This window comes from Ictidomys tridecemlineatus, chromosome 2 (assembly GCF_052094955.1).
Source record: "Ictidomys tridecemlineatus isolate mIctTri1 chromosome 2, mIctTri1.hap1, whole genome shotgun sequence".
Classification (NCBI taxonomy): Eukaryota; Metazoa; Chordata; class Mammalia; order Rodentia; family Sciuridae; genus Ictidomys; species Ictidomys tridecemlineatus.
Window position 1 is genome coordinate 94325915 of NC_135478.1, and position 13180 is coordinate 94339094.

The following is a 13180-nucleotide window of genomic DNA, read 5'->3' on the forward strand; positions in this document are numbered from 1 at the left end:
CATGAGCATTTGTTTAACTTGCTCTACTAGGAGGGCCCAGAGACTCAGCAGTAAGCTGGGTACCACGGTCCCCGCTATGGGAACCTGGGACCATGACTGAGCACTGTGGGGGCAGAAGTCATTGAGCAGACAGGGAGAGGACAGGAAGGCGTGCCCTGGCTCTCCCGGTCTCCACACTCTAGTCCTCCTACCGGAGCCTCCCTTTGGCTGGACGTACTGCAGAGTGGGGAGGGGGAGGTCAGTTCCCCATGAGGCAGAGGGCTTGGGGAAGGGCTGGAGTCCCGGGCTCCTGGCTGAGGAAGGGGCTGCTCTGTGCTGTGTGGAGGAGCTTCCCAGTGAGGGCAGAGGACAGGAGGAGGGTGAGATGACCCGGCTGATCGGGCTGCGGAGAAGGGGAACCCAGGGTTGGGGAGCACAGGAGTCCTCTAGTCCAGGTCTTCACCCTGGAGAAGTTCCTGCACCACCTGCCGAGGCTTCCTGGCAGACCTGGGCCTCCCGACCCGGAGCCACTGAGGGTCACAGCTGTACCTGGGCTTCGCAGGTGGCTGTGGATTGCCAGCAGCTAGTCAGGGCCACCCTTGGACAGATCAGTGGTCTTCAAAGACCTGCCCTCTGGCCCCTGAAGGAAGCCTCTGTGCCTGGTTCTCCAGGTCCAAGTTGTGTGAACTGGAGAAAGAATCTCGGCTGCAGCTGCCCTGTCCCTGGCCGGGTACTGGTGGCCTCACAACTGGTGACTTCATTTCTGGGTGGGGTTGGCGATACCAGGGAAAGGGCCTGAGTTCTGAGTCTGAGGGTTGTAGCAGGTCCACGCTGTGCCATCTGGGTTGAGGCCTGAGGGTCCCCCAGTCCTGACCCAGGGGAGTGCTGTGTGTGCCCGCAGGGTCAACAGTCCGCTCACTGGGGGTCACCCTGTCCTTGCCAGGATTCCCAGCTTCCTCCAGGGGTCACCAGCCCCTGCCTGCCCTGTGCTCTCTCTGGGGCTCCTTGGGGCCATCTGTCACTGCTGTCCTGAGTCAGTCCCCTCTACCTGTGGAGCCTCTGCCTGGGCCCTCCCCATCTCTCTGGACCTGACCCTACTCTGCCTCCAGCTACCTGAGGGCAGCAGTGAGAGTCCTTCCTGGTGGGGCTTTCTGCCCCCTCCCTCCGTCAGTGTGGACAGCCCCCAGGGGTGAGCAGTTGTCTAGGACTCACTTCCCTCTGCACACAGGCCACGGGGTCTGCCACTGAGGGGAAGGAGGATGTGCTCCTAGATGTCACCTGGGGATCAGCGGGAGGGACACGGTGTCTCAGGCCACAGGTGGGGCCTCATCACGGGCCCAGAATGAAGGCGTCCCGTTCCCTGCAGCCTGGTGTGAGGACACAGGAAGGCCCCCTGCATCTATCACTTATGGTCTCTGTAGACGCTTTCAGACGCAATTTGTGTTGCCTTTGGCTTGAGTTGCAGGGGAACAGGAGTCCAACGCCCCCTGCTTCTGCAGGTAAGACGTGGGCTTTGGCGGCAGTAAAGAGAAGGTGCAGCCTTAGATCTCTGGTAAATCAGTGTCCAAGAGGCGTCCAGTTCCTACGTAGAAATAAAGGGAGAAAGAAGCCGTCCTCAGGAGCACAGCGTGGCGAGGTTTGCAGTTACTTTCATTTCTTTCCCGCATCTGGGAGTAAATCAGAGCTGAAGCCCGGCCTCGGGCTTCCCTTAAATTTTTTGAGAAGGTAAAATGGGACCCTCTCGTCCAGCTCTGGTGGGCTGACGATGGTGTCACGCTGCCCAAGCAGCCGTCTCCCGTGGACCGTGGTCCTACTGCTAGTCACCTTGGTAGAGTCTGGGAATGTGGCTTCCTGGTTTGGAGAGGGGAGAGAAAGCAGCCCCCAAACTGACCTGAACTTCGCTGGGGAGGGTGCTGCTGCCTCACTGTCCTAGTGGCAGCAGCCTGAAGCTGCCCCTTGGATGGGGCTGATTCCTCTGTGTTGTTTCTCCCTCTCTCCTGTGAGCCCAGTGCGGCCCGACCGGTGGGGCACATGCAGGTAGGGAGGGATCTGTGTGTGGACAGGCTGAGGTCGCATGAGGAGGGCCTTGGCCTCTTCCTGCTCTGGAGCACACTTGGGTTTTCTCGGGGCTGCACATGTGTCAACGTTGGGGTCTTGGTGGCTTGAACTGTCTGTGGCGTGGCTTCCCCTAATGATAGTCCCTAGGGAGCTTCCTGCTGCTGCTGATCCTGCCAGTGACGAACATCCTTGCGTGTGACTGTCCTTCCTGACCACTTAGAACAAATCCCTGGGGTGAAGGGGGACGCTGCTGCAGGTGGCCTTGTGAAGGGTCTGGATCCTCAGTTTCCTAATTGCTTTGATTGTTAGCTGCATCTTTCTCCAAAGTTCGCCAGTTCCTGGGGCAGAAAGCAGGTCTACCTTGTCTCTGTGATGTCCTCAACAGCCATAGCGCTGGGGACAGAGTCAACAGATGGTCTCTACAGTTGGATTCATGAACAAGTAACTACCATCCTCTGCTAGTTAACATGACGTGGGGTGGCCGTGATGCTGCTGCTGAGACCCCTCCTCCAGATGCCTCCCTGGGGAGGGGATGCACCAACCCCCAGTTGCCTGGGTCTTTTCACCATCTCCTATTTAGAATTCCATCATCATCCAGGAAAGGAAATTTCAATAGAAACAGTTCTTTGAGAAGGGAAAGAAAACTACGTCAATCAATAGAAATCCATTTGTAGGGTGTGTAATGGCTGCAGAGAAGCGTGCACTGGGCCGAGGGCGGTGAGTGGCCTTCCCTTGCCCTTTCAGCCTCTGGTGAGGCCCAGGTTGGACTCTGCTGTCAGGTTCCTTGTGTTGGTTGGAAACCTGGGCTCCATTGGCGAGGTTTATTTCAGGGCAAGAGGAAAAAAACCTCTCTGTGTTCCTGGCTGATTTGTGCCCTGGTTCCTGGTGGGCTGTCTTTCCTTTAAAAAAGCTTGCTGGCTTTCGCTGTGTTTTCCCATCTGAAAGACGGGCAGCCTAAGGAACACGCCAGCAGCACACAGGCCCACACGCCGTGTCTATGAGCACGATTTATACATTTCAATGAGCAAACAACACTTGATTGCTGTTACACATTGGAAGGAGAAATACGTATGATCAATAGCAAAAATCTTTCTCTTTTCAGTTTCACAGATACCCAAATGTAAGTACATGGGCATTTAAATACATACACATATACATTACTTAAAAGTTTCCCCAAGTAGGGTCATATGGGACTGTCTCAGTCTGTTTTCTGTTACTATAGCAGAATACCTGAGACTGGGTGATTATAAAGGTTGGAGGTTATTCTGGCCCACGGTTCTGAGAGCATAGCTTGGTGCCAACACCTGCTCAGCTTCTGGAGCAGGCCTCCTACTGCCATAATTCATGGCAGACGTGGAAGGGCAAGCAGGTGCACCTGGAGAAGGAAAAGACACCCCGCTCCCCTTCTCAGGGAAGGCGGGAATCATTTACAAGTTTCCCCCACAACCCAGGTACCTCCCATGAGGCTCCACCGCCCAACGCTGCCTTGGGGAGAGCGAAGGTTCTGCACAGGAACCTCTGGGGGACACACTCGAGCAGTCTTGATGACCAGTTGTAACGTGTTTTTTATGACATCCGTGGGCATCCCTCATGCACATCAGTGTTTTATTTTAAGTATGTTCACATAACTACTTCCTGGTCCATAGCCATCTGTACACCCTTGTAACAACCTCAGGCCTCTCTCATCTCAGTCTGGGTACGGTGATACGTGGTGATGACAGCGAGTACATATTGATGGTCATTTTCGTAGGCCAGCACCCCTCTCAAGCGCTTCTTATTTACCGATCCTCATTGCAGCCCAGGAAGCCAGGGGCTGCCTTTATATCCTCCTTTATGTGAGGACCTCTGAGGCACAGAGAGGTTCGGCCACTTGTGGCAGGTTGCTCAGCCACGGGTTCACGGCCCGGCTTCGGCTCCAGCACGCTCTGCAGTATGTTCGCGGTTCTAGCTGAGGCAGGAATGGCCCCGTGGAGAAAGCTTTACGCGCCCGTCCCACCCCAGTGTTTCAGAAGGAGGGATTCCTAGAAGTGGAAATGCTGAGCCTGAGCTTTGCGAGCCTCTTGATGACTCTGGATGTATCTCCGTGTCTGAGTCCTGTCACCCGGGGGTGGGGGAAGAGAAGCAGGAGCTGCCAAGTCTTGAACCTGGGTGGGGCCGGCTTGGGTGGCGGGCGTAGTGGGTGCCACGTGCTCTGCAGTGAGGGGCCACCAAGATGACCCCGTACCTGGGTGTGAGGCTCTCTCTGCGAGATCAAGATGGGAGGAGTAACACTTGCCCTTGGGGGAGGCAGCCGAGCGCCTCGGGGCCACGGGTCAGTGGCCATCGGGGCTCCTTCCCACGCCACAGGGTTTGGGGACAGTCCTGAAGAACACGCTGTGTGCAATTACAAGGCTTTCCCTGTGGCCAGGGGCAGCTTGCTAGGTGGCGGGGGGGACTGCGTTGGGTCATCTCCTCGCATGGCAGAACAGGGTCTCATCTTTGCTCTCTTTCTTGCAGTGGCCGCGGGCCGAGGCGCCATGGATGGCCTGCAGAGGTTCTCCTCGCTGCCGGCCTTCCTGCCTTCCGACCTGCGCATCGCCGGCGCCGAGGCGTCCTTCTTCCTCAAGGAGGCCAGGCAGGACCTGACGCGCAACGCCAGCCTGCAGGCCCGGGTGGAGTCCCTCTTCGTCTACCGTGCCCGGGGCCCGCCCTCCGTCAACGCCAGCTACGGGCCCTTCTCCGCTGAGAGGCCGGTGCCCCGGGAGCTCCTGCTGACGCCCACGGCCTTCGGGGACCTGGAGAAGTTCCCCTTCAACTGGAAGCTGAAGCCCCACATCCTCGACAGCTCCATCTACTCCAACCGGCCCAAGGTGCAGACCCTCTTCTATGTCACCGGCATGGCCTGGGATGACAGCGACCCGGGGGAGGACCTGCCCTGCGTCAAGATGTTTGCCTTCCCAGAGGCCAGGGAGGTGGCGGCCAGCTGCCGGCTGCAGGGGGCCCCCGGGCTGTGCGTGGCCGAGCTGGAGCTGCTGCCCGAGTGGTTCAGCTCCGGCCTGGACCTGGAGCCTGAGGAGGAGATCCCGGCCTTGCTGGGGGGCACGGCCATGGAGCTCTTCTTCAGCCTCTACCCGGCCGACGCGGCGGGCCAGTGTCCCCTGGAAGAGGAGGGCAAGTGGGAGAACAACATCCACTTGGGCCAGGACAGCCCCCCGCAGGCGCCCCCCGCCCGGGAGCGCATCGGCAGCGTGGTGGTCTACCCGACTCAGGACGACCTGCGCTGGTCCCTGCTGAGCCTGGACCAGAACGTCGCCCTCTCCGTCCCGCTGAACCTCATCCGCGAAGGGGACACAGCCACCTTTCTGGTCTCTCTGACCAGCGGCTCCGTGGCAGAACAGTTCACCCTCCGGTAAGAGGCTTTGCCGGGTGGGGTGGGTTGGCGGCCAGCTCTTGGAAACCCCCAGTTACGGGCTGGTAGGTGGCGTTGGCCGTTGGCTGGGGCTTGTCAAAGATAAACGCAGCTGGGGTAACTACTGGCCGGAGGGAGGGAGCTGAGGCCCTCGCACGTGCAGAGGGGGCTGGGCATTGGGAAGGGAGCATGAGGGAGGGGATCGCGGGACTCGAGGCCGAGAGGGGACCCAACACCAAGGTGGGTGGCGTGGACACAGTGCCAGCAGTGATTGCCCGTACTCGCCCTGGGCTAAGTTGGCGGTCTGTCCTCCCTCAGAGGCTGGAAGACAGAGCTGTCCTTGCTGATGGTTGCTTTGGGTCCTTGTGCCTTGCTCTGAGTCAGAGGCAGCTGTGTCCACTGCAGGCTGTCTTTAGGAAATGCTCCGAGGAGGAGGGTTCAGGTGCCAGTCAGCACGTGCGCTGGGCTGAACAAGCAGCAGACCCTCCCGGCCAGGCCAGGCAGCCGGCAGCACTCCAGGGGCCCGGGGGTCCGCCACTGCCATCCATGTGCTGACCTGTCCCCGGCTGAGAACTCTGCGGTTCTCTGTGAGCCCCTCAGGACCAGATGAGAGAGCCAGGAGACAGGGCGGGCAGAGACCTTCTGGAAGGGGTTGGCTGGGCGGTGGCACTGTGGAGTGCGCTGACCCTGGGGGGCTCCCCAGGTCTGCTGGTGCAGCGTGAAAGCAGCCGTGGTGAGCAGGGGTGACTGGTACCAATAAACCTTCACTTACAAAGGCATGCGGAGGGCTGAGCCCGTTGAGCTCTCTTCAGCCCCCATGGTGTCCCTGGAGAGCCTAGAGCCAGCTGCCACCTCCCCCTGCAGGGAGAGGACACACGCTTCTTCCTCTGCAGGTGTGAGGACCTGGTGGCCGGGCACTGTGGGCTCTGGTTGGACGCGGTGGGTGCACTTCTAGCCCACCACAGTCCCCGTCCCTCCTCGTTTCCCACATCACATGCCTGCCTGGCTGCTGAGGGCATTTGGATCTGGAAGCCCTGTCACGGGTGGGAATAAAGGGGTGCAGTGCTGGACGGAGGGCTTGGTGCTGACCCGCGAGGACAGCACCTCCAGTCACGTTCTGTGTGTGGGGAGGGGAGTCGGAGTGACTGGGGCAGCACAGGAGTGGGCCTAGGCCCGGGTTGGCTGATTCTTGCGGCGTCCCCGCCAAACCTGGCCCTCGCCGTGTTCAGGGCATGTCCTTGGGTGGCCAGGCCTCGGTGCTGTTACTGTGTTTAAGCTGCTCTGTGTCCTGTGCCTGGTCCTGGGCTGGCCCTTCGCCTGCCTCTCTCTCTGCATGACCACAGCCATCGGCAAGGTGTCACTCCTGTCCATTCTACGGGTGTGGAAACTGAGGCTGGGGGTTGGGTTGGGTTCTTGACTGAGGTCCCACACAGGGAAGGCGTAAGGTTGGCGTCTGGGCCCATGTGTGCGAGTGAGAGCCCTGTTTTGGGCATCTGGGTTGCTCATCCGGACCTGTCTGCGCTGCACAAAGCCACCTCGGTGCTTTATTTTGCTCTATGTGACAGCTGGAGATGGAGATGGTGGGAACAAATGAAGCAAGCAGGGCGCTCTTCAGAGCTGGTCCCCGGGGGGAGTCACCACTGTCTCCATGCTTGGCAGAGACTCCAAGGTGGCAGAGGAGTGGGCAGCACGTGCAGGACAGGAGAGGAGGGCAGTCCCATGTGCCCAGGTGGAGGCTCGGGCCCGGGAGGTGGAGCAGGCCAGGGGAAGTGGCAGCTTCTGTGACGGGCTGGGGGAGCACCTGTGGCTTCCCTGTCTGGGTGAGTTGGGAGCAGAGGCACAAAGCCAGGGGACCTGCCTGCCCACGCTCTGCCACTCTGGCTGATTGTCACAGGGCCAAGGTTGAGTCCTGGATGGGGCTCTACACGATGGTCGGTCATTCCGTTGCCACGTGCGCCTGGCTGTTGTCCCCGCTGTGCCTCCTCAGGATGTTCCAGGCCCAGGGAAGGTGTCGCTCTCCTAACCCAGGGGACTGCCTGTGTGAACCTTGTCCTCTGTAATGGCTGCGACCCATTGCGTTGGGCTCCAGTGAGGCCCAGATCCAAGCCTGGCTGGGCACAAGATTTGCTGAGGTCTCCTCTCGGTGTTGTCGACACTGGGCAGGGGGCCGTGGGGGCCGTGCTCACGCCTCCTGCTGCGTTTCCACCCAAGTGCCGCACAGGGCCAGGGTGAGGAGAAGTGACCTTGGTTCTTCTCCAGCACTGAGTAGCCTTTGGAAACAGGGGCGTCTAGGTCTCACTGGGTCTTGAAAAGCTGGTTAGCAGAGTCCTGTGGGTGCAAGGAAGGAGCTGGGACTGGGGGCTGCACGAGGCTGGAGATGGGGTCCATCTTGTGACACACCAAGAGAGTTTGAAAGGTTATGACCCTTTTACCACAAAGGCAGTGTCTCCTGGACCAAGAGAGATCCCTGGAACTTTGTCCTTTGTGAAACAGCGTCTCCTTGGCTCACGTAGAGAGCCTGCTGGGCTGATTTTTCAAGCTACAGGCAGTGGATCCCAGTGGTTAAGACATGGACTCTAGGGCACAGGTTCAAATCCTGGTGCTGCCACAAACAGGCTGTGTGACCTTGCAGGAGTTACTTGATTTCTCTGTGCCCTGGTTTCCCCACCTGTAAATGATTTATTTCAACACAGGCATGCAGGTGTGATCAACTGAGGGCAAGTGGAAGATCCAGCACCTCGAACATTTATTCTTTGTGTTGAGAACATTCAGAATCCTTCCTATCAGCTATTTTGAGATATACAGCTGTCAATCACCCATTGTGCTCTATAGAATGTTAAAGGTTCCTCATACTCTCCAGTGGCACCTGGCACCCATCAGCGTCCTCCCTCCACCTGCCTCCTTCCCTCCCAGCTCTGCCTCCATGAGATCTACTCTTAGCTGCCACGCATAGATGAGAACGAGCCATATTTGTCTTTCTTGCCTGGCTCATGTCATGTAGCCTAAGGTCCTCGAGGTGGTCAATGTTGCTACAAATGATAAAGACATGTTATGGTTTAGGACTGAGTAATATTCCACCATGTACAGCGACCACATTTTCTTTTTCCACCTGTGCATGTTCCAGATCTGGGCTACTGTGGAAAAATGAAAAAAATAGCCTGTTTGATGATTGTCCCTCAAGTGGCACCAGAATTCCAGGCTTTATTCATCCTTTTTTTTTTTTTTTTCCCCCAGATAAAACTTGGGTTTTCCTTTAGAAAACTGTGCCTGGACACAGGTGCTCTGGAGCCTGTGCTGCTGGACCAGGTCAAGCTCGAGCTCAGGTTTCAGGGGAGTGTGGATATGACGGTGGTTGAGGAGCCTGCCAGCCCGCCCGCTGCCTTTGGCTGAGTGTGCCTGGGTGGTGCTTGCGATGCCCACCTTGCCTGCCCTGCCAGGTGGCTGGGTCTGTGCTGCCCTGGGGTTTGCTAGGGGCGAGTGGGCTTCCGAGGCTCCAGGGTGCTGTGAGTGAAGGGGGACGATCATCTAGGCTAGTGGCGCTATCTGAGTCGTGGCTTTGGAAATTGAGGGACCTAGACCATGGCGGTGGCTGTGGGGACATCCAGGCCGTGTCAAGGCACATTGGTTTGTTATCACTTTAACCTTAGCAGTCCCTGGAGGAGGCCGGGGTCATTGTGTCCACGCCTGTGCTGCAGATGTGCAGACCCCCCTCTGCCTTCTGCCCCGGGTGGTCCCATGCCCTGGGCACAGTGGAGGGTGGAGGTGCCCCCTGTGTGGGGCCTGGTGCTCCTCTGGCCAGGCAGCAGCTGCAGGACTGCCTTGTGCCTTGCTCAGGGCAGTGTGTCTTGGCTGAAGGGCCTCAGGACCCCTGCCTCCCCCACAGCACCCGCCCCGTGCTCCCTGGGGAGAGGAGAGTCACGTATGTCCTGGATGACGCTCTTCACCATGGGACACCACGCTGGGCCAGCCGCTTCCCAACATCGTGCAGGGCACAGAGCAGCACAGTTAACCGTGTGCCACGGTGTCCAGCGGCCTCCAGGGGCCGTCCTTCTTACATGTCAGAAACTCACCCACCACAGTGAGACCCCCCTGCCCCGCCCCACCCGTGACTCTGCCCTTCTGTGGTCCCCCATCTCCGAAAACTCACGTGGGGATCACACAGCGTGTGTCCTTGTGTGTGTCATCAGCTTATTGGCCGATGACTTTTAAAGTTAAAATTATATAAAAGCGACACAGTGAATGTTCTCTTCGTAAAAGAAAAACCAGCGTGTGGCACAGACGAGCCGGTGCTCCGCGGCCCTTCCTGCGACCCTTCTTGTGGCTGGGTCCACCTCGCGCTCGGTGCTGCTGTGTAGACTCACCACTGTCCCTCTGTCCAGGCCTTGGGCACCTCCCTGAGGATAGTTCCCAGCCCTCTTCTGCAGCGGCTCCTTGTCCCTGGCTGGTGGGCATGAGGTCGCCTCCTGTTTTCCACTAGCCCTTGGAATGGCGCTGCAGGCCATGTCCTTGACTTGGACCCGCGTTGGCATCTGTGTGGGTGACAGGCTGGTGCCCAGGGCCTGGGGCCTCGTTGCCGGGTTCGGCCTTGCTCTGCCGTGGCTCGGGGAGGCCCTTCGGCTCTTCACGCCCCAGGTTCCTCCGCGGGAGGTGAGCTGGCGGCCCCTCCTCCCAGGTGCCAGGATCGACTGGACGCATGCGGGCGTGGGGGCCTTCCCTGGCCCAGTGCTCCCTTGTGACAGCCACGGTGGCCGCTTCTTGCTGGTTTTGTTGCTGCTGTGCCCCTGCCACTGAGCTCAGGGTGACTTTGGAACCTCTCCCTCCTCCCATTTCTTGCCCAGAGACACAGACTTCTAGGTGCGTCTGGAAGTCTGATGGTAATGACTGGAGTCGTGGAAAGAATGAGATTTCCCAGTAAGAATCACGAGAAGAAAAGAGAGCTGATGAGCCAGCCCTGAAGGACTCCAGCACTGGACAGGTTCACGATGACCAGTCCTCAGAACCACGGCAGAGAAGTGGCAGGAGAACCAGGAGATGTGACTTGCAGGGCCAGGAGGGGAGACGGAGGCCGGGAGGCAGTGGCTGCATGCTGCAGAGGGGCCAGGGAGGCGCACAAGCTGTCCTGGGTATGTTGCCCAGGGACATCGTCATGGCCCTGAGAGGTGGTTAGTGGACCCTGAAGATAAAGCTGGACTGGAGGGGCTGGAGCATCAGTGACCTGAGGGTCAATTCTTGTAGGGATCAAGGCCAGCTGCATGTAGTAGGAACCCCAGAAAACACGAACATGGCCAAGACACGGGTATATTCAAGGCCAGAATGGCCACAGGTAGGTGTTGGTCTGGTGGATGGAGGATGTCTGAGCATCAAGGATCTTACAACTCCTGGCCTTTCCTCATTGTGACAAGGTGGCTGCTACAGTTCTGGCCATCAGATCTATACTTCACTCAGAAGGAAGGATGGAGAGATGGGGCAAAAGCCCTTGTGCATCCGAGTCTGCTCCCCTTAAGGCACACTTCCAGAAATGTCAATCAACATCTCTGACTGTTGCTCAGTTCCAGGCCACTCCTGTGTCCAAACCTGGAGTGGAGAAGCGGGGTTCAGCCATCACTCAGCCTCTGTGGGGAGCTGGGTTCCTTGGATACCAAAATCCCACGTTGCTCAAGGCCCTTCTGTGGAATGGCAGGCTTTGCACGGGGCCCATGTATCGCCTCCTATGGACTTCAGTCCTCCCTGGGTCACTCATGATACTTGGTGCAGCCCACAGGCTGTGGGCAGAGTGGCCACGCAGTGCCGTCAGGCAGTAAAGAGGAGGAGGACCACAGGCGCAGGACGGGGCAGCTCTTTCCTGCAGCTTTGATCCTCAGAGGGTTGGGTCCCTGGAGTGGGAGCCCTGGTGACTGAGGGCTGCCTGTGTGCGGCTGGGCCAGCTGCTGGGCCCCTCCCACCAGGCCAGGGTTTTCCTGCAAGGACAGAAGTGGAGACTGGCTGTCAGATGAGCAGCTACCGACGTCTGCCACGTGTGATGGTGGCTTTCCTGTGTCTCAGCAGTTGGCTGGGGAGGGAGGGAGCAAAGGAGAGTGTAGTGGGGGGTCTCGAGGGAGTGAGGCTGTAGTGGGGGCCTCGAGGGATTCTTTTCCCTAAACTTGAGGCCGCTGTGCGTGTTTAATGCTGGGGGGAAGCTCAGCGTCCAGATGGTAGCGTGGGCTGTTTTCTGGGGTCCTGAAATGTTCCGCCATGGATTTCCCAGACACAGTGGGACAGTCATCTCACCATTACTCCTCCCTTCAGAGAATTCTGTTGAAAAGATAAACCACCAGTTGGGTGCGTAAGTACATCTGCTGCACGTGATTAGTTCAGGTGGCTAGAGTCCCGGCTGCCGCTCAAGGACTGGCGACGTGAGTGCCTGTGGGAATCCAGAGGGACGGTGCTCATGGAGATGCTCGTCCCTTGGCCATCTTCTCATCCTGGCCAGGAGGGTCTGCTTGGTGGCCGTCTCCTGGCCTTGAAGTGAAGCATAGCCTTCATCTCTCTGTTGGCTCTGCTAAAGCTAAAAGCCTGGCCTGTGCCACCACTCTCCCCTCTCCATTTACATACAGGTGTCCTCTGATGGCTTTGCTGTTCCATAATTAGGGATCCGGGGCAGAACGAATGCCTGGCTCTGAGGGCAGTGATACCTGGACGTGGCTTCTGGACAAGGAGGTGCTCGCTCCTTATTCTGTCCCTAGGCTCCTTCCTAACAGAGGCAGAGGACATTCTGGGACCCGAGGTATGGAGGTAGTTTAACAGCCAATTTTGCAAGTAAGAGGAGAAGCGCAGCATCTCGCCGTAGGCCTGCGTCCACTCCTGGCATGGGGCACTGCTGATTGACCGAGGTCCGACAGGCTGAGCCGGGACAGAGCAGCAGCTCCAGCCCCAGCCAGAACTCTGGCTTTCCTACCTACCAAGTGGAGGTGGCCAAGGCTTCTCCCACGAGACACCCACCTGGGCTTCTGGGGCTGTGTGGTGTCATTCTGTAGTGGTCATCTTCCAGCAGTGCCAAGAAGGGCTCTGGTTTGCTTTGCCACTTGGTGCCCTAAACAGGGATGGCCAGGACACCCATGTTTCCTGTGGCTTTTTTTTAGATTGGGCCCCCCGGGCTGTTGTGATTCTGAAACTCCTGGGAGGGCTCTTACTAGGGTGGCCTTCTGGGGCTGGCCAACCTGGGGTAGCCAAAAGCTGTTTATTTTGGTCCACAGTCCCTCCTGGTTTGCCTCCTCTGTCCTGTTATCAAACACCTTAAAGTCCCCAGCAGCAGAGAGGCAGCCATTCTTGTCCTGACATCAGTGAGGAAGTCCAGGCCTCTCGGGGGTCTCCCTCTGTGGAGTTGGGGTCTGTGTCGTTGTTTTCTGAAAGCTCCTGTCAGCCTGTTTAGATGTGAGGTGGACTCCTGTCCTCCCTGCGTGGTGTCTGGACGTTGGAGAAGGCCCTGTCTGGTATGGAGAAGGCCCTGCCCTCGGGAGACTCCTTCAGGGGGAAGCCCAGCGGCTGCCCCTCACTGTCCCAGGATGAAGGGCTTCTTCATTTCCCTTGCTTTCTAAAGGGAGGTCCAGCTGTGAGATGCTCAGCTCCTGCTTCCAAAGGCCAGGCCAGAGCGGGGACAGTGAGCCCAGGCCAAGGCCTGAGAACCGCCCGTGTCCCACTCACTTTGACTTCTAAAAACAGGCCCGGGTAGATTTTGGAAGTAGCTGGCTGTGGCCTTCCCCTGGCATGGGTCACCTG

The 13180-nt window shown here is 58.5% G+C and overlaps 1 protein-coding gene across 3 annotated transcripts in view; it reads left to right on the top strand.

Moving 5' to 3' along the window:
* The window catches only part of LOC101972115 (transmembrane protein 132B), a 318135-nt gene that overhangs the window by 103275 nt on the left and 201680 nt on the right, over window positions 1–13180 (top strand). For all 3 annotated transcript variants that reach the window (XM_078039369.1, XM_078039371.1, XM_078039370.1), the window contains exon 2: window positions 4534–5425. In XM_078039369.1, the coding sequence (XP_077895495.1) occupies window positions 4534–5425 (892 nt within the window). The remainder of the gene's footprint in view (window positions 1–4533; window positions 5426–13180) is intronic.